This window comes from Equus asinus, chromosome 3 (genome assembly GCF_041296235.1).
Source record: "Equus asinus isolate D_3611 breed Donkey chromosome 3, EquAss-T2T_v2, whole genome shotgun sequence".
Taxonomy (NCBI): Eukaryota; Metazoa; Chordata; class Mammalia; order Perissodactyla; family Equidae; genus Equus; species Equus asinus.
In genome coordinates, this window is record NC_091792.1 from 12569451 (window position 1) to 12590853 (window position 21403).

The 21403-nt window shown below is 36.4% G+C and overlaps 1 protein-coding gene across 1 annotated transcript in view; it reads left to right on the plus strand.

The window, feature by feature from the left end:
- The window catches only part of MYOZ2 (myozenin 2), a 38851-nt gene extending 28101 nt beyond the window's left edge, over positions 1–10750 (plus strand). The window contains exon 6 of the mRNA XM_014857724.3: positions 10322–10750. Coding sequence (XP_014713210.1) covers positions 10322–10556 — 235 coding nt within the window. The 3' untranslated portion in view covers positions 10557–10750. The remainder of the gene's footprint in view (positions 1–10321) is intronic.
- The last annotated feature ends 10653 nt before the right edge of the window (positions 10751–21403 follow it).

Below are 21403 nucleotides of genomic sequence, written 5' to 3' on the forward strand. Positions count from 1 at the left end.
GAATTTCAGAAATAATTCTTATATACGATGATGAGAATTACTGTGTAGCTCCAGGTTCTAATTTATATTTTCATAGGCTTTAAGCCAGATTAAAGGTAATTTGGGGACTAATGGCCCACGACTCCAGCACATGTACAAACCAAACTTTATGCTATCAAAAATATTGATAAATAATAGCTGCATTATAGTTTACACAATGGACATTTATTTTTCCTTCTTATCTATTTTTTATAATTTCCATGGGGATTTTAGATATATTTTAATGGTCTCATAATCCATTGTTTGATCATTTGATTTTCATTTTGGGGTAAAATCCAGTATGCTGTCTCACACTCACAAAAATTAGACCCATTTATAGGCTGCTTAATGACCATTCATTTAAAAAATTAATAAATTAAGGAGTAATCTTGGATTTACAAAAGAAAGCCACAAAGCCTGCATTTAAATAGTGATCTTCTTTAGTACTTTTTGAATTTTTGTACTATTAGCATTTTAGTTTTCACCTACCACTATAGTAATAGATTAGTACTACACCTATTATTAGTAATATATTAGTAATACTTCTACTAGTATTACATCTAATACTATCAGTATAGTTAGTAATACTAGTAGTATTAGTACTACATCTATTATTAGTAATATATTAGTAAGACTTCTACTAGTATTACATCTAATACTATCAGTATAGTTAGTAATACTAGTAGTATTAGTACTACATCTACTGCATAACGCATCTATTGCATAAATAAGGCATACCATAGAATTTAGGAAGGAGTTGAGGAGTGGCACGGAAAGGAGGTTGGGAGCCCATTCTAATCCAGGATATAACTTTTTTCCAAAGTAAGAATGTATAAAATTTTAAAAAAGTAAAACACTAGGGAGAAATGGAAAATAGTGGAGCACTTGAGGCTTGTCTTTGAGATTAGTCCTTTAGAGATGCCGTATGACTTCAGTGTATCTTGTGGCTTCAGTACCCCACACCTACTGAGCAGCTTGCTTCCAGTTCTACAAACACATTGATGGGTTTGGGTTGCTTATAAAGAGATGCCTATTGATTGTATAAATACCAAGTATGTGCTATATCAATGAACACAATACTATGTAATTAGGAAATGTAGCTAAATGTGTTAAATCAAGGCTTTTGTAAATGTAACATATAGCGTGTGTGTGTGTGAGAGAGAGAGATTGAGAGAGAGAGAGAACTTAACCTGCTGATACTGCTCCTTTACTTGAGAAAATGTTATTCCTTTTTATATACACATCAATATAGAAATAAAACAAGTGATTAATGTTAATCAAGATTCCAGTCTATTCTTAGATTTTTTTATTATAATTAAGTAACATTAACAGATGAAACAAAACATGATGTGACACATAGACAATCCCAAGCAGGTAGCTTTAAGATCCTTCCTGTTATTAAAATATATGTACCTGGCTACACTAGGCTTAAGGCATTGTCCGTTGCATACATTACTTTAGAAGCCTACCTAACAACAATAAACAGTGTAATCATATCTTCAGCTTAAATGCTTGCTAAATGAACGAAACTATAAAAAGTCACATAGGTAGGACATGGAAATCCATTCCTAGCTATGGCAGACTGGTTTATATCAGAACAACTTCACAAAAGTATGTTGAAAAGCTAGTTAGTAGAAAAATGATTTTTAAAAAATGATTGAAAAGCTACCAAGAAGTAAGAACTTGAGAGCTAAGATCCTGGAGATAAAGGAACTTTAGAGCTATAAACCCAACATGTGGTACCACTTTTCCTCTTGAGGCATTTGCTGATTCATTGGCAGCAGCTAAGAAGAAGTAGAGAAGATGAGCAAACCTTTTGGCAATCTCAAGATTCTGAGGAAGACCAAAAATAGGAAAATAGAGTCTGCTAGGAGGTGGGGCCCAAATATTCCAAGCTCTTAGTTGGGAAACATAAAGGGTTATACTTCTGAAGTAAAGGTGAATAGACCAGCCTTCATGAAATTAAATGTTGGTCCCAATCAACACAGTCCTAGATTGGATAAAGGTCACCTTCTTTAAGTCAAACTGCCTGCCATGGACAAAAGTAAATCTTCTCTAGAAGGGAGATGACACCATTCAGAGACTCAAATTATCTCTATGATTTTTTTACACAGTGTTCATCAGTCAATTAAAAATTACCAGGTATACTATGAGACAAGACCAAATGACTAAAAATAAAGAGAAAAATAATAAAAGAAACAGACACAAAGATCAAATTATTGAAATATCAGACACTTTAAAATAATTGTGAGAGATATGTTCAAGAAAATAAATGACAAGATGAAGAATTCCAGCAGATTGGAAATGTTTTTTAAAAAAAGGTCAAATGGAAATTCTACAAAAATGAAAAGTACAGTAACTGAAATTAACAACTCAAAGGATTAAGTCACTGGATCGATATAAAATTTACAGGAATTACAAAGAACAGAGAAACATGTTAAAATATACCAAGAGAATATAATTGGTAAAATTCAATCTGTGGGAAACTCTATAGGACAAATTATCCCATATCTTCAATAAATAAAATGCAAGGAAGAGATGAAAGGGAAATCAATGATGTAAAAAAGATTTAAAAGACAGGCAAAACTAAACCATAATAGTTAGAGATGCACACATGGGTTATTAACATATAAAGAAAGTTTTAAAGTATTTTATAAGTTGATATTACATAAACATCAAGATATTGACTACAACTAGAGGTAGGAGAGGGCTGTGACTGGGCAGGGACATGTTTGGGGCTTCTGGAGGAGCTCTTAACATTTGTAGTGGTTACAAAATCATTCACTTTATAATAAGTTATTGTAGATTTTTCTGAGGTTCTCTGTACTTGTGTTATATTTAATGGTAGAAATGTTTTTAAAAAATTAAATAAATAGATTTCATGGCAGATTAAACACAGCTTAAGAGAGAATTCATAAACTAATTCAGAAAATGTTCAAACTGAAGCATAGAGAGAAAAAAAGGATTCAAAAAAAGGAAAATAAAGCCAGCCCAGCAGCATAGTGGTTAGGTTTGTGCACTCTGCTTTGGTGGCCTGGGGTTCATGGGTTTGGATCCCGGGTGCGGATCCAAACACCGCTCACCAAGCCATGCTGTGGAGGCGTCCCATAAACAAAACAGAGGAAGATTATCACAGATATTAGCTCAGGGCCAAACTTTCTCACCAAAAAACCCCCAAAATGCAAGAAAATAGCAGAAGCCACACTTGGAAGAGTAATAACAATGACAATATATGTGTGTGATCAGATTTCAGGAGGGAATAAGAGAGAGAAGGCACAAGCAATATCTGAAGAGTTAATGACCAAGAATTTTTCAAAATTGACAAGAGACATCAAGCCTCAGGTTCAAGAAGTACCACACAACCCAGAAAGGGTAAACACAAAGTAAACCACACAGAGGCACATGAGTGTAAAACTGCTGACAACCATAGACAGTACGAAAATCTTACAGCTAGGGAATAAAAGACACATTCTCGTAAAAATAAGATGGATGATTTCCCAACTGGAATTATGGGAGACAATGGAATAACACCTTTAAAATTACAAAATAAGTAACTACCAGACTATAACTCTATATCCAGTGAAAATATTCTTTAAAGGTAAAAGTTAAAATACAAACATACTTACGCTCATTTTTAGACAAAAATTGTTTGTGGACCTCTGCTAGACAATGAAATAATAATAATAAACAAAAGGTCTAAGTAGAAGAAAGGAAAAATAGAAGTGTCCTTATTCACAAATGACATGATTATGTCCACAGGAAATTCAAAAGAAGCTACAGGTTTGTAATTAGAATTGGTAAGTAAATTTATCAAGATCACAGAGTACAAGGTCAACATAAAACTTAATGATATTTTTATATATCAGCAACAAATAATTAGAAAATAAATAACATTCATTAAGTTTTACTTTATGATTCGTATACTTTTTTTAATGTATCTTACACTTCAATAAAATTTATTTTAAAAAAATCACGTAAGCAAAATAATCTCAATAGGTATCTGGACCTTTAAAAATTAAATGTGATAAAAGTCATTCTTTGAATTTGTCCAGAACACATTCCAGCAATTTAAAAGAAAGGTTAAAATAATCTCCAGGTGCAAATTGGGTTATCTTTCCTGTTATAGGCTATTTAACAGGATTTTATTTTATCAAAGTACTCAAGATTACGAGAAAAAAAATGACCAGAAATTTAGTTCCTCACACAACTATTATATTTATACATTTTAAAAATAAAATGTAATCAGAAGTATCATTTTCCCATCTGTTTCTTAAATAATTCAATGTTATTATACTGACTTTATTCTAATATATTTTTTTCGTTTTTGCAAAAACAAATGAGAGCAACAAAGAGAGAGAAAGAAAGAAAGAAGCAGTTTCTAAATATCCCCAAAGTCCTTTGCAAAGAGTAAAACATTATTTGGTAGCCCCACATTATTCTACATAATTATTAGATTCCGTTAATAAAGCATATAAAGGTAAGGTGCAGTCTGATAGCGTTCAGCAAGGGTAATGACTGGATGAGAACTGGCTCTCAGGTCTAATCATAGTTTCAAAATGGCCCGTAGTTTAACACAACTTTGTCTTCTTGTACTCATTTTGAATATATTTAAATATTATGCTGTATTCAAATACCACTATATTAAACCCACATAGCCTGCGAGGAAAAGTAAACTAGGAGCAAGCAGGTTTCCAGCTCTGCTTCAAAAAGCTGTATGACTTTGGGTGTGTCACTGAACCTCTCCCGGTGTTAATTTCTTCACCTGTAAAATAGATTCTATGATTATATGATTAAGTACCTTTACATATATTACATCCATCAGCTGTCTGGAAGAATTATTTCTTTTAATTTCTATGCAAACATTTTACATAATTCTTTACCTTATAGAACAATCAGTAATTATCATGGCTGTATTATATGTCCAACACTAGTAATTTTTACAAACTCAGTCCTATTACTAATCAATCAAAATAAACAAGAAAGTGTCTATTAACTGTGAATCTAAGTAAAAAGGGATTTGTTTTCTTAGGCTGGCACCTGAGCTAACATCTGTTGCCAATCTTTTCTCCTTCTCCTTGTCTTCTTCTTCTTCTTCTTCTCCCCAAATCCCTCCCAAGAACATAGCTGTAGATTCTAGTTGTGAGTGCCTCTGGTTGTGCTGTGTGGGACTCCGCCTCAGCACGGCCTGATGAGCAGTGCTAGGTCCACACCCAGGATCCGAACCAGCAAAACCCTGGGCCGCAGAAGCAGAGGGCACGAACTTAGGCACTCGGCAATGGGGCTGGCCCTAAAAAGGCTTATTCATCACATAGATGCCAAAGTGTAAAAGTTTTTTTAAGTCAGATCTATATTTGAAGAATTTATACCATGGAAATTATAGAGATGCATCTTTCAGTAGAATATTCCAAATCTTTCTGTGGAAATTTTGCCTCCCTAGCTTTGACTAAAACTTGAAACAATTTTTAGAGATCTTAAAAACTTTCCAAGGAGTCTCCCACTTTGAATGCTTAACATCTCTGTTGATGGACTTTACTTTGTGTCTGAGGGCAATAAAAATTCAAACAAACAGGACATAGTCTCAATGGTGCCAAAGAAAAGAAAACTCTGTTTTTCAAATAGCAGGCTTTCCCTGGATCAGTGGTAGGAGGTAGGAGACGGGTGATGGAACGGAAGGGAATGTTTTCATTTACAGAAGAAAATGACCCACAAATTGGGAGGAGAAAACAAAACAGACCTGGATAAAAGGGAAAAGTTAATGTACTAAATGCCAAACCCAAATATTGGATTTCAGCTGCAGAGGAACATTTCTTCTTTGATTTAATTCAGAAAGAAATAAATAAATGAGTAAAATTCATTTCTGGAGTTAATCAAAACAAGATTTAATTGACCAGATTCAGCCTAAATCTAGAAATGTTCGATTTCAGCCTCTTGTATCCAATGGATAGCTATATATTCTTAAACGCTCAGGAATGGATGTACGGCCTGTGCAATTGCATGACCCCACGCTTAGAAGGGCCGTGTCTGGTTTAATGCTTTGCTGTCTCTGTTTTGAAATTAACAACTTTTTAACAAGGACCCCCAAGTTTTCATTTTGCACTGGGCCCTACAGATTATGTAGCTGTTCCTGATCCCAGGCTTTAAGCTTAAGAAGTGTTTCCTGACCTACCAGGCAGTCTAAGGTGCTTTTTACCATAAGCTCCTCTGCATTTCAGGACGGTCTTTCCTTAGAGTAACTATTTTATTCCGTGATGAGTTGGTTTTTTCCTTGTATTTCTCTCTTTACCTGTCTTTGACTTCACTGAGGTTAAGACATACTACAATCTTTCCGACTTCGAATTCCTGACACATAGCAGAGTTTCTAGACGTAATAAGTAATCAGTAGTTTGTTGTATGATAAATGAATGAATCAGCAAGTGAACAGACTACTGATACACAATGGCAAGCCTCTAAAATGCTGAAATATTGTCTTGGACATCTTGTACATCCAAAAATAAAAGTTTTACTTAAGTACTGAATCAAATTTGTGTTATAAAGATGCTTCAGTAAATCAAATGACAAAATGTGGGACATTGAATCACTTAGTTGCATCATGAATGGGACAGCAGCCTTCTTTGACATCATGTCTTAGACATGGCCCAGGTGGGCTGACATTCCTAAACACGTTGCTCTACTTAGAAAGTGATCTCAGAAGGCCCAACTCTCCTTAAGAATTATCTCGTGTGGTGTGGTATAGGGTAACAACTAAAGCAGGCCTCCAGTGAGTCTCTCTGCCTGGGTCTAAATCCTGGTTCTGCAGCTCTATAGCTGGGAGACTTTGAGCAAGTCATTTAACTTATCCATGCCTCAGATTCATGTATTAAATGGGGATGTAAATAGAACCAGCTGATAAGGTTGTTATGAGTGAGGATTTAGGGAGAGAATAACGTAAAGCCTTGGTACTCAAGGTGTGGTCCTCAGACCAGCAGCACTGGCATCATCTGGGGACTGGTTAGAAATGCAGAATCTCAGGACACACTCTAGACTGACTAAATTAACATCTGCACTTAACAAGACAGCAAAGCGATTCCTATACCAATAGAGTCTGAGAAGCACTTAGAATAGTGTCTGGTGCATAGTACCCGGTCAATAAATATTAGCTTTCATCATTACTATGCCTTCTGAAGTTTAATAATCATAAAGCACCTGAATGGTAATCTAAGTTCTTAAAGTTCTTTTCCAACTTGACCTCTCTTACCTCCAGAGCTTTAGGCTCTGGATATGAAAGTCCATATGATAAGATTGCTGAAATCCCACATTAGACGCAGGATACTACCAACCAGTGATCTGTTATTATCCGTATCTTCCAGAGCAATTTGGGGGAAATATTAGAAGGTCAGTCATCTTGAGAATAGATGCAACAGAAAGTAAAACACACTGCTCTTCATAGGGGAGCAAAATGCTAGAAGACAAGAAAACTATGGGCCAATAAGATATGAGGTTCTACACTATATGACACAGTTACATCTGCTACAGCCATGGGTGAGGTCATCTATCCACTCTGTGGACATTCCCTTTGCTGAAGATTTTAACACCTGGTTCACTGTCTTCCTCTCCAGTATTATTCCTGTCATCACTTTTTGGTGACTATAATATCCATGTAAATCATCCTCTGAACTCTCTGCCCTGTCAAGTCCTTGACTGTCTCAGTTTTCCTGTGGTTTTTGTTGTTGAGGAAGACTTACCCTGAGCTAACATCTGTGCCAATCTTCCTCCACTTTGTATGTGGGTCACCACCACAGCATATGGGTCACCACAGCATGGCTGACAAGTGGTATAGGTTTGTGCCTGGGATCCAAACTCACCAACCCAGGCTGCTGAAGTGGAATGCACCAAGCTTACCCACTATGCCATGGGGCCAGCCCAAACTCTCACTGTTAAGGATTGTTTTCTCAATCCCATCTCAGTCACTCTTGACTTTTCTGAAAGTTTGTCATTACCAATACCTATGCTACCTTCAAAATTTCAGTTTCAAGCATCCCACTCTCTATCACATTGTACCTTTACTTTTCGTTTATTCTTTACTTCAATAATGTTTCAATCCTACCTGTCAAAGCCATCCAACTTCCCAAAGTCCATCAGTCACTTTCTCCTTACCTAACCGGACTCCATTGTTCCTCACTATTGTCACACAGAAGTTAGGATAGTCAGGAAAGATCACAGAGTCATGGAGCTACAAAGAAAATCAGATCTTTTCCGGGTTTTAAAATAATCTCCACAATATTGGAGAATCTACATAGTTGTGCCAATTCCATTGTCAAAATGTTTAGGAGGATCTTCTATGTACAATGTTATAATGAGTTATGCAGATACATCAGAGAGAATTCCAATCCTTTTGGAGTACAGTCTGGTAAGAAATAAGGCAGACATACCATGGGTATAACAAAAGATGGAAAGGTTACAGGGGAAGTAAAAATAGAGTCCATGGACACTTAAGAGATATAGAACTTACTTCTGGCTGTGGGAGATTAGGCAGAGCTGTAAGAGGAAAGTTAATTATGTTACTTAAATAACGTACTTAGAATTTTAAGTGGGTTTAGAAATGTAGTAGCAAGGGTCAGCATACTCCAAGCAGAGAAACGAGACTATGAGTAAAGGCAACGAGGCAAGTGGGCCTAAAGGAGAAGAGCGAGCAATCAGCACACTTAGTTTGACTAGAACAAAGGTGCATAAAAGAGAACAGGGCAAATCCAGCATGACTGACCTTTCCACCGGGATATCGAAATCATTTTTTCCAAGCACACACCAAACATTCCTCTCTGTCTTTCATCAGCCAGTTTTTAAAACTTTAAACCTATGAGTAATCCTTGATTTTTATATCTCCCTCACAATTATTATCCAATTTATCAGCAAATCCTGTTGCCTCTACCCTTAAAACACATCCTGAGACCACCCACTTCTTTCCATCTTCGTGGAGAACACCTGAAACCCAAGCTGCCATCATTTCTCACTTGAATTACTGCAGTATCTTCCCTCCTTCCACTCCCGTCTCCCTATAGCTGTTTGCACAGCAACAGCAGCCAGAGTGATCTTTATAAACATTTAATCAGATTATATCACGTCCTTTGCTTTATACCTGACAATGGTTCCTCTTCACGCTTAGAATGAAATTCATAATCCTTTCTTGGACAAAGTCCCACACAATCTACCTCTCTGTTCTCTTCCTTCTTTGATCTCCCCCACCTACTAGTCTAGCAGCACAGGCCTTCTTTCCTTTCTGGAACATGCCAACATTATTTCTGCTTTAGATTCTTTGCATTAGCTACTCCCTCTCCCTGAAATGCTAATGTGCTTCAGTTGTGCTGTCCATGGCTAACTTCTGACCTTCAGAGGGCAGTTTAAATGTCCCCTCTTTAGAGAAGTGTTCCCTGACTATCTAGTCATTCGCGTGTGCCCTGTTACATCATCCTGCTTTAATTTTCTGCATAGCTTTTATCACTATTGGATGTTCGTCTATATGTTTATGTTTTTTTATTGTCTGTCTCCTTCACTAGAATATAAGTGCTCAGACTTTGACTACATTGTTCACTGCTACATCTCAGCGCTTAGAAATATGCCTGAATGAGCTGAATGTGCTGAATGAATATCCAAATTAATGGCTAAATCAAGCTAGAACATTATGTGGGCCTTGAATGCCAAGATAAGGAGTCAGACTTTATTCAGAAGACAGATGGAAGGATTTTGAGGTTTCTGAAGTAGAGATAGAAAGATGCAAAAGACACACTTCTTGCCCTCAGAGTTTATAATACACAGGTGACCCAAACCAAACCACATTATTAAAAAGAGAAGCTGACAATAGGAAGTACCATATCATAAGACTAAATGACACAAGACAATCAATGCTACAGGAATTTGGTTGAGGAAGGAAGTGTGAGCTGGGATAGTGGGAGGAAGTTAGAACTTACAGGCCACAGGACATACACAGGTGGAGAGGAGGCAGGGAGGAAACACCTGAAGCAAGGAAACATTGTTAGCAAAGGCACAAAGGCAAGAAATGTTTGCGATGAGCTCAGGGTACAGGGAATAGATTAGTCCAAAACTAAGAGTTACATACAAAGGGACTTTACACCAACTTGTTATCACTATCTGTTTTATCATAAAGGCACAGTCCTTACATGGAAATGCTTGCCTCAGAGGTAAAAAACTGAAAACCATACTAAGCATATAACAGAACAACATGCTCATAAAATCATAAATTGTTTTCTATTTTCTGGCAAATATGTTTGAAAATTAATTAACATATTCTTTTTCTTTTCATTTCCCGCAGAGTTGCCACGCCATTTGGAGGTTTTGAAAAAGCATCAAAGATGGTTAAATTCAAGGTTCCAGATTTTGACCTACTACTTCTAACAGATCCCAGGTTCATGGCCTTTGCCAATCCTCTTTCTGGCAGACGGTCCTTTAACAGGACTCCTAAGGGATGGGTTTCTGAGAATATTCCTATAGTGATAACAACTGAACCTACAGAGGATACCACCGTACCAGAAACAGAAGACCTCTGAAAAGAAAGTTCTATGTGCCACAGAAACCTCTGAACATAAATGTTGCTGTTTTATTATTTCTACTTACTGGCAAAGCCACTTACACTCTTCATTGGTAGCAATAATTTTATAGCAATTTAGCAATTTTCCTTTTATGGCATTTAACTTTGATCTCAGATCAAACACTAATAAACAATTCAAAATCTTATTTAAAACTTTTTAACTCACTTATCTTTATTCATAATTTTGTTTTCACCTGATCTAAACAATCCAGGCTTTTCACTGAGAGAGTCCAGAATAGTAACTGACAACAGAAGTTTTCATCTTTGTTTCCTTTAATATGAGCTATTTCTGAATAAGTTTTTCAAATGGAATCTAAAATCAAAATACAGTGCAAGATAGACTGATTCAGGGTTTTATTTAAGGGATGAAAGCCATGAAAGATGATGTACAAACACTATTGGTGGAGAAAAGGGTTGGGTTCTTCCTTTCTGGCGACCATGATAAAATAGCGTGTCTGGATGAAGTCTTTTCATTAGTCATTCTTTGAATTTCTAAAGTGCTTTGTATTTTTCGACATGCTTTAAATCATTAGATAATTATTCTAAATGGCATTCTCCAAAGTTCAATTGGGTTATTATATGCGTGTAATATTAAGTCAAGGAGACCGAGAGACAATGACTCAAGGAACGTCATACTACTACATTTTTAATGACCGAGGTGGACTCGGAATTCAAGTTCCACAAATCCCAATGCTGTGTGTTGATTAGGTTCAACCTTACGTATGCATTTTTAGAAGAGTAATAACAAATAAAATACACACTAACATACATACATACATATATATATATATATGTGAGAGAGGAAGACCGTATAATTTGAATTGTCTGCTTTCTTTGCTGAAATGTTTAGATTCCGCTCAAATCCTTAAGTACTAGGGAGCACACACTGTAAAACCCAAACAAAACCAGGAAATAAAACAGTACCAAAGCAGCTGAAAGTAATGTAGCACACATCAATCATGAGACATGTGAATATATTGGTGTGAAAGACAAACTAATATGAAGTTATAGATATGTCTTAAAATATGATTGAGGAAGTATATAACATGAAACTGGTAAGACATAGGTATCAATTCTCCCCATTTCAATTCAGTTAAGAGTTCTGTGATGGATGTTTATACCATAGAAAACTACTTACCAGATTAAGTTTAGGAGATGGGAAGAAGGAGAGTGTAGGTTAAGAATGTTACATGGCAACATTACCTATTTACAAAAGAGTCTGTGTATGTAGCATTGGAATTGGTGGTTGTTTTAATCATCCTCTAGACTTTTAAATAGAGAAATTTTTTAAAAATTGCATACAAAAAATGCAATCTCTAGAGAGTAACAATATCAAAGTATTACACTAAAATTGTAGAGAACTTGTATCTTTAAGATATCTTAGTTTTATTTATATTTTGGTGTTTACCTGTTTTAACATAACAATGTTGGCGTCTGTGATAAATTCTAGATATGAGGCTCCCAGCATGCCTTTTTCTGTTCATTTTAATCTTTAAAAAAATAAAAATTAGTCATATTCTACTGTTCATTTTGATGAAATGGGTTAGTTTTTTATTAGCAGTTTGAAATGAGTTACTATTTTTCATTAAATTGAAATTTTCTTGCATGATTTCAACTATCTCCAAATAGTTAAATTCTATGCTCAGTGTCACTATTCTGTCAACCACCAAAAAGGTGGCCAGCAATTAAATATGTCAGCCAGAGAACAGTACTTGCCAGTACCATAAAGGAGTATTTGAAAAGGGAGAATCCTAAGTTGTTTTTTTTCAAGATTGGGTAGAAAATGATGGACTAACCCTCTGCTCCCTACCGTATTTCTTCTTTTCCTGGAAGTGTCTATTGATTCTAGCTCAGCTGTCTGACACCTTTAGAAATGCCAAAATTTCACACTCCGGTTGCTACACAATTAAGAATTTAGAAGGAATGTTGAATGGATTTTCATTGACCTTAAAAGCAGCTAAAACTTTCAAAGTCTGAAAAAATATGATAGCCTTTTTAGAACAGCAGAAAGACTGGCATTTTTTTCCACCCACATTTGTATACAAGAAAAATGGAATAAAGGAGAAAGAAAACTAAAACAGAAAGTAAAAGAGCGAAAATAACATTTTTTGACAGACTACTAAATGCCATGCACTGTATTCACTGCTTTATAAAGGCTAGTTAATACGTATATTTTAAATATCATTTTATTTTCATAATTATCCTGAGAGGAAGGTATTATAAACAATCTCCATTTTGCGTAAGAAAATTGAGCCTCAGAAAACTGAGGTGATTAACTTAATTCTGGCTCAAAAGGGGAAGAATTTGGTGAGTCTGGCTCTAAAATATATGCTTTAAGAACTCATGGTTCATAACTTCACTTTCAGAATAAAATTCAGCCTTAAACTCCTTTATTATGTCAAGACAAAATAATTTTTAAAAAACTCCATTATCTTCATTTTGAGCAAATACCACTATAAATTGAGTAATTTTAGAGTCACCCTCCAAAGTCATTCAAGCACTCACGATGAGAGAAAGCTGAACTTTCAGACTGTGTTGAAAGTGAACTAAATAGAACAAGCAACAGGCATGTTTAATTTTGAAATTAGAGAAACACAAAAGTGCGCTCTGATTAAACCTACTCGTTTCTGCTCAGCATTGTGCACCCTTTGATCTCTGTAACCTTCCTTTTCTTTCCCCTGTAAAGCCAAAGAAGAGGAAATAAAGAGGAAAGGAATGCATGACACTAATAAATTATAAAGCTGAAAGAAATCACCTAGTGTGATAACACACCAAAGCCATTCCTTTAAATGAAAATATTTTCTACTTTTCAAAACTTTAGAGGAAACTCTCTCAATTTCCATTATACTATTCAACAGACTTCCAGGTCATGAAATTATATCTCCCATTTTATTTAAGCCAATTTCCTGGTGATCAGTGGGCCAACTGTTCTCCAGAAGATAACTAGAGCTACATTAATAACTAGAGCTATGGTAAGAAGATCATTCTTGGGGCTGGCCCGGTGGCACAGCGGTTAAGTTCGCAGGTTCTGCTTCGGCAGCCTCGGGTTTGCTGGTTCGGATCCCAGGTGCGGACATGGCACCACTTGGCAAGCCATGCTGTGGTAGGCATCCCACATATAAAGTAGAGGAAGATGGGCACAGATGTTAGCTCAGGGCTAGTCTGCCTCAGCAAAAAGAGGAGGAGTGGTGGCAGCAGTTAGCTCAGGGCTAATCTTCCTAAAAAAAAAATCATTCTTGGATTTTAACTCTCCACTCCTTTCAATCATTTCTCAAAGTATTTTCCATTTCTTAACTCACTGTTTGAAAGGACTTGGTAATTAAAAATAACTAATTATTGGTTAATATAGAATCAAGACAGATATCGACAATAATATTTAGTCAAAATGACCATTTGTTGCATTCATTTAAAACTTTACATTTTCTAAATAGACCCATTTATAAATGTTTTAGCAGCTTGGAAATGGAGAGAGCCAATGTGGAGCAAAATGTCCAGTTGTGAATATGAAAAGAACATTCTGAACTTTCCAGCTCAGGGCACAGCTGTACCAGCAGACTTATTAATTCTGGAATTTCCTCACTCTGCTGCTTATGCAAGATAAAACGTACGTGACATCATTGCAGTTTCTCAGCCACACTGCTTTTTATTAAGCTTAGGAAAATATTGCTTTGAATGCCCCTTTTCTTGTGAAAAATACTTTCGACCTCCACATGCTTTCTTACATAGGCAGAAGGGCGGTTCATTTTCTGTGAACGGGGGAAGAATGACAGGCTTTTGCCAAAAGAACAAGCAAGGGGAATCCATTCCAAACTAACCGATCAAAGCACTTTGCAAACATACCAAAGAATTTTTAGAAAATTTTGATGCTTAAAAAAGTTAAACTTCCAAGAACTAAGAAAAAAATAAGTATAATTGTATAAGGGTTTCAATGGCTTAAGCTGAAGTGTTATTAGGTAAAATAAAAGGGTGTGCCCCTATTTGAATTCCTTAAATAGAAGAGCTAGACTTCAGCCCAGGATAAAAACTTTCCCTGGCCTCTCAATACAGTGTGATTTCAATAGGAAGATTCGATACCGAGGGGCAAAGAGGAAAAAAAGCTTTTTCTAAGAGGTTATAGTTCAGATCCAAAAGAATGTGCTTAATATTCTGTATTGTGTACTATTTTGAAACCCACATTTGCCCATGACAACTTAGGCAGTGTGGGAGATGGAGATGTTACCGGAAACAGGACCGGAAAAAGTCAGAGGGAAAAGAGATAAGCTCAATGTCATCCCCTATTTTAAAGCTGCTGATTGAAGAGTTAGCATAGAACGTGCAGCACTGGCAACGTACATATAAAAGAACAAGGGGAAAAAAGAACGCTAGAATGAAGCAGGCTGAAAGGAAACTCAGGCGAGGCTGAGCAGAAGCTAATTGTGTTTCTCTACAGTTTCTGCAGCCTTTCCCTCACCCACTTTGAAATAGTTCTGTTTGACACATACACAGCTGTCTGATGTGAATTGTCACTCAAATAAATACTCTCATTACATTTTCTTTATCATCACTTACTTGCAAACAACATATAAAAGCAGGTGTATTTAAAGATAACAGCTCTCTGCTGATCTATCATAAATCGGTGATATAATCTCAAGCAATTTACTAGGTCTGTCACAGTTTTCTCCAGCTTTTATGTGGCTCAAATGTCACCTCTGCCTGACCTTCCTTGACCACCCTTATTTAAGACTTCTACCTTATTTAGCACTTCTAACCCCTTATTGTACTTTCACTTTTCTTTATAGCACTTATCACTTCCTAATACAATGTGTTAGTCTGGATCCTCTGAGAAGCGGATGCCAGCCAACATGCGGTTAAACCTGTAAGAATTTTATTAGGAAAACTGCCCACGTGAGAGAAAATGGGGAAGAAGTCAAGAAAGGCTGGGAGGGCTAAGAGGCCTGAAATAGAAGTGCATGGATGTGGTCTAGACTGCTGTGCAGTATAGGGAAGATCTGGCAAGGCTGTTACGGGATCCCTGAGCCAAAGTCACCTGCAGGAGAGGTTCCGTGTACACCACAAACAGGCCTGCCGTCATGTCACTGTCACGGTCAGTCATCGGCTAGGAGCCGACTGTGGACAAATGCAGGGATGCAGGTCTAAGAGCCGCAGAACTGGGCCCCTCCGGTAGCTATGTTGTTGGAGATCTGCAAGGAGCATTCTTATGGCCGCCACACATAACAGATATATTTATTCCTTTATTGTTCTTCTCACCCACCAGAATGAACGCTCTCTGAGGTCAGGGACTTTGAATTTGTTATTAACTGCTATATCCTCTGTGCCTGGTACATAGTAAAGAACAATAAAAATTTGTTAAATAAATAAATGTATTTGGATTATGGAGATAATACTAGTCTCTATCCTAAAAATGATGCATCATAAAGACTATTACCCAATACATGGTAAATGCTCGATAAATGTTAGCTATTCTTATTAATAAAATAAAAAATTATCAAGATCACGCAATAAGAAAGCAAAAGCATTTAGAACTAAGTTATATTAGAAGTTACACTGAAACTACTTTGGAATAAATATATTTGGTCCTGATTTGGAACTAATATATATTGGAGCAATGGGTATATTAAATGTACACATAATCAGAAACAGTAAAATGGCCTGACTACTTTTTAAGATAAACAGTCTCCAGACTGAAAATTGCAATTGAGACAGCCTTTTTAGGATCTTCCTAAAATGGTCTTGTTTCTTGTAAGCACTCACATGTTTTGTATGTCACTTGAGAATTTTAAAAAATCAATATGGTGGACCCTTTTCTTGATCAGTATACCCTATGTCTTCAGAAAATACATTACACAATCAGAAGGGAGTTCCCCTGGGACTGATGGTGCAGAACCCTTCCTCTTTTTTTTCTCTTTTTTCATTTGAAACGGCTTTTCATATAAATACCTGTTTGGAATGTTTCCAATCAACAAGCATACTGCACCTGGATTCTTACACTTTGGCACAATCATCTCTAGAGTATAATGAATAAAAACACTCACTCCCAAGTCCCTTTCTCTGGGGAGTTTCCAACTAGCTTAAAGAAATTAGGCTTCTGGAAGTCATAACCAGGGAGAGGAGGTGATTCCTCTATGAGCTGATGCTAAAATAAGGAAAAGTTCACCTAAATACAATCAACCTAGAATAGCTTTTTCTTCTTTTCCACCTTACCTTGAAAAAGCAAGCAAGAATACTTTCTAATTTCCATTCTCAAGCTTAATTTTTAAACTCAGTTCCTAATATCCATTTTACCTTAATTTTACCCATGTGAAAAATTGGAGCTAAGGAAGATTCCACAACATAGTCGATTTGCCTCAGGTCCCGCCTCCTGGACAAGGCTTTCTTCTGGGCCATACAGCACTCCAGACTCAGCCTCTACTTTGGAACATAAAGTCAAATGTGAACATGGACTACGATTATTTAAGAAACATATTCTTTACTTCTGATACTCAGAGATGTGAACATAGTATATGATTAATTACAGTAAGTTTCCTCACAAACTCATCAAAACCTATTAAAAACACATTAAACTTATTATAATGCTATAGAGTGAATGTGTGTGCCCCTCTAAAACTCATATGTTGAAATCCTAACCCCAACATGATGGTATTAGGAGGTGGGGTCTTTGAGAGGTGATTAGATCATAAGAAGGGAACCCTAATGAATGGGATTAGTGCCCTCATAAAAGAGACCCCAGAGAGATCCTTCATCCCTTGCCCCATGTGAGGACACAGTGAGATGACAGCCATCTATGAATCTGGAAGAGGGCTCTCACCAGACACCAAATCTGCCAGCGACTTGATCTTGGACTTCCCAGCTTCCGGAACCGTGAGAAATAAATTTCTGTTGTTTATAAGCCACCCAAGATATGGTACTCTGTTCTCGTAGCCTGAATAGACTGACACATAGCTACACAGCAAAATCATCATGTTTTCAGATGCATATATGTATAAATGTATCGATTATGGTTAATGATCACAATGATCAGAATGCATTAGACTATGACATTTGTACAGTTTCATACCCTGATGTTTCCTTAAATGTCTTCTTGTTGGCATAGCAAAGAATATTAATAATTTAGATAGGGTAATAATAAGAAGAAAAGAACAAGTTATTATTTTGCCAAATACAAACTACTAATATTTTATTAATAGCATAATAAAACACTCTCTTTGGTTTAAACAACCCTTTGCTTAGAATCAAAAAATTTTAGAATTAGATACTATCTTGAAATATTCTAGATCAATTCCTTCATTCACAAAATGGAAACTTACATCAGAAAAGTTAAGAAACCATGGGCCAGCCTGGTGGCGCAGCGGTTAAGTTCGCATGTTTCGCTTCTTGGCTGCCTGGGGTTTGCTGGTTAGGATCCGGGTGCGGACATGGCACCGCTTGGCAAAAGCCATGCTGTGGTAGGCGTCCCACATATAAAGTAGAGGAAGATGGGCATGGATGTTAGCTCAGGACCAGTCTTCCTCCGCAAAAAGGGGAGGATTGGCAGTACTTAGCTCAGGGCTAATCTTCCAAAAAAAAAGAAAAGTTAGGAAACCAGCCCAATCTAACATTGCAGATCTGAAATTAGGACCCAAGAATCCTGCTTCTGCTCTAACACTCCTAACACTGTCTTATTCTCTCTGCTATCTAAGTTGAGAACACAATCATCCACATGGGTACCTTCCACACACCTTCTGGTGACCTACTGTAACTGATTCCATATTTATCTATATCTACATAGATATAGCCTTATAGAACTTATATACCTCATTTATTAACCATAGAGAAATAAAACTGAATGGGGGAATGTTAGTAAAATGTGGAGCCAGAAAGTAAAGGCCTTTTTTACAATGCCAGGAAGTTTTAATATTACCAGTAAAAATATGTTAATGTGACAATATGGAACCAAAATAAATATTCTTTTCTAACTGGAAGGAAGTAAACTTCCAGACCGCATTAAAGAAAAAAGGAAACATTGCCTTTTTCAGTAAAAACCTCTTGTCTTTCCAACCGTAGTTGTTTTCTGTTAGGGGGTCTAGAAATCATTTTAGTTGGTTATGATCAGCAGCTTGTCAAATGAGATAGAAGTAAATGAAATAAAATATCAGAGTACATCATTCATGGCAATAGCATTGTTTCATGAAACTTCTGATTCATTTTATATATGTCCAGGTGAGCTGGATCACAATGAAAATTTACTGCTCACTGTCGGCTGCAGTCTCAAATGATTGAAACCTACTGTTCTACCTCCGGCTAGTTCCTGTTTGAAAATGAAATGTCAGCACTGGTTTTAGCAACCAAAATGGCTTCTCTCCATCACGTTAAAACAACTATAACTAATTTGATAAAGAGAGTTCTTCAGAATTACAAGAATTTGCAACAGCAGCAGAACAAAACTTGTAGAAAACAATTTAATCAGAAAACTACTTTTTAAATTGTACAAAAACGGCTTTAACACACATTCCAGGGGTATTATTTGCTAATAGTTAGTTTGTTTTTTTCCCCAGTACAATTTAAGCTTTAGGGCTTGTTTTATACATAAGAGAATGAAAGACTCAAGAGACTAACAGTTAAGAATTAGAAATAAATTCAATACTCTAGAATTTCTGCCTTTATATACAGTATTTCTATAATTCTTCGAAGTATTTCTATCACTGAATATTTTCCAACAATTTTATTATTCTATTAAAAAATAAGCCTTACTTCCCTCTTTTCTTTTGACTGTGAAGTGAATTTCAACAAGGAAGTTCAACTTGAAAACACTGGTGCCCTGAATATTTTTGTCCTCTTTATAAAGAAATGTGCTCTCCAGAGCAACTTCCTTTGGTTCGGCGCTTCAGCCAATGTGCTATGAGCAAAAGACACAGTGCTACTTCACTGTTGTATTTCTTAATGAACTACTTTGAAAACCAGTCAATCCGAGATGTAAAGTTGTATGTGTGGGTGTGTGTCTGTGTACACATGTCACAGAGGCTTCGATTTGTTAGGTTCCGGAGGGCTGGAAAAATAAGTTTGGTAAATTTCCAAACACCTTGGGTGTTTTTCATAAAGTCAGAGTACTACCATGGATATGACAATTCAGAAAAAGAAAATCTTCACTTGTGAAATGCTGTTGATTTCCTCCTTATGTTCCTTTTGCCTTCCAGAAGTGTACAAATATGCCAAATATGTTGATTACCAATACTGGAACATAGAAGAAATTTTACTGCACTTTAAGAAGCAAAAGAGGACTATCTCCTATGAAACTTCAGAATATTCAGGGGAAACATTACACACCAGGCAAATTCCATGAGTTCAGGAACTGGATTGCAGTCCTGGGTCTACCAGTGTCTAGCATGAGCTCGGGTAAATTTACTTCCCTGAGCTGAAGTTTTCTCGTCTGCACAGCGAGGGATTTTAACAGACTAACCTCTGAGATCCTTTCTACGTCTCAGATTCTACAGAATCTTACATATAAAACATGTCATAAAACTTGTTTTATAAAAAATTAAAGAGAAATGATATATATGCACAAAAATCCTAGTGAATGGCTTTATGACAAAATCTCTAGGTATTTTTGATCTTTACTTCTGAATCTATTAGTCCAGTACATACTGCCTTCCATCATTTCTGCTTACTCTACTGCATTTTCATGCCTGCAACCAGGCAGCATACTCAACTGATATGTTCTTTTATTTAGTCATTCAGCTTATGTTGATTGAGGGCTTCCTGTAGGCCAGACACTGTGCTAGGTACCTCACTTTCATTGTCTCTAAAACAAGGATATTAATAATATCTAAATATTAATATTTTAGGGTTGTTGGGAAAGTTAAAATAACCTGCATAAAGCACTTAGCTCCTGATACGTATTTGGAATTAAATAACAACTGGGAAAAGGCCCCTTCATTTCAGAGCTTCAGCATTTAGAACCCTGTGGTCCAATCCCTTCGTTTATGGATTAGGAAAGAGAGGTTAAGAGAGGTAAACTGACCTGCCCATGGCCACACAGCCACTTGTTAAGAGCAAGAGTTTCCTAATTCTGCATCCAGTGTTCTTTCTATCATATCATGTTGCTTCTGAACACAAGCAATTCCACTATCTGTTTCTGTCATTCTTTCTTTCAGATTACAAAACATTGCCAGGAAAAGAAAAATTACAAATAGATGCCCATATGGGGTTGATAATCCTACTAATCCTGTTAACAGCAATCCAGTTAGGCATTGGCTAGGATACCCTGCTACACACAGACGAGGACACTAAGGTTTGGAGAAGAGAGTTACTGCTCAAGTTCACAGAAACAATAAATGGTAAGGTCAGGATTTGAACCCAGCACTGTCCAGGTCTAAAGGCCCCACTTTGCTATGATACCCCATTGCCCTTAAACATGGTCTCTTCTTGGCTTTCTAGACAATTCTAACGCTGCCACTAGGCTTAACTTGGGCTACAGCTGGAGCTGAATGTCAAGAATCCAGCTTTCTTCAACGTTTTCCTCAACAATTTAGCTGAAGACAAAGTAGGTATCATTAATTTTGGCAAAACAAAAATCTAGGAAGAATACTGAATCTTATGAGATATGGACTAAAACATCAAAACCTAAAAGGATGTTTTAAAGAAATGAAGTAAACGGATGGCGAAGTTGTTTATGTTCTGAGGTAGTATAAGCATTTGCGTCCTAAAAAACTAGTGGCGTTAAATTTGGGAAACCCGGCTCCACGTCAATTCATAAAAACAAATCAATCAAATAAGAAATTCAGTATTTTGGACATAAACTTATATTGGATAACAAAGTGACATAGCTGCAAA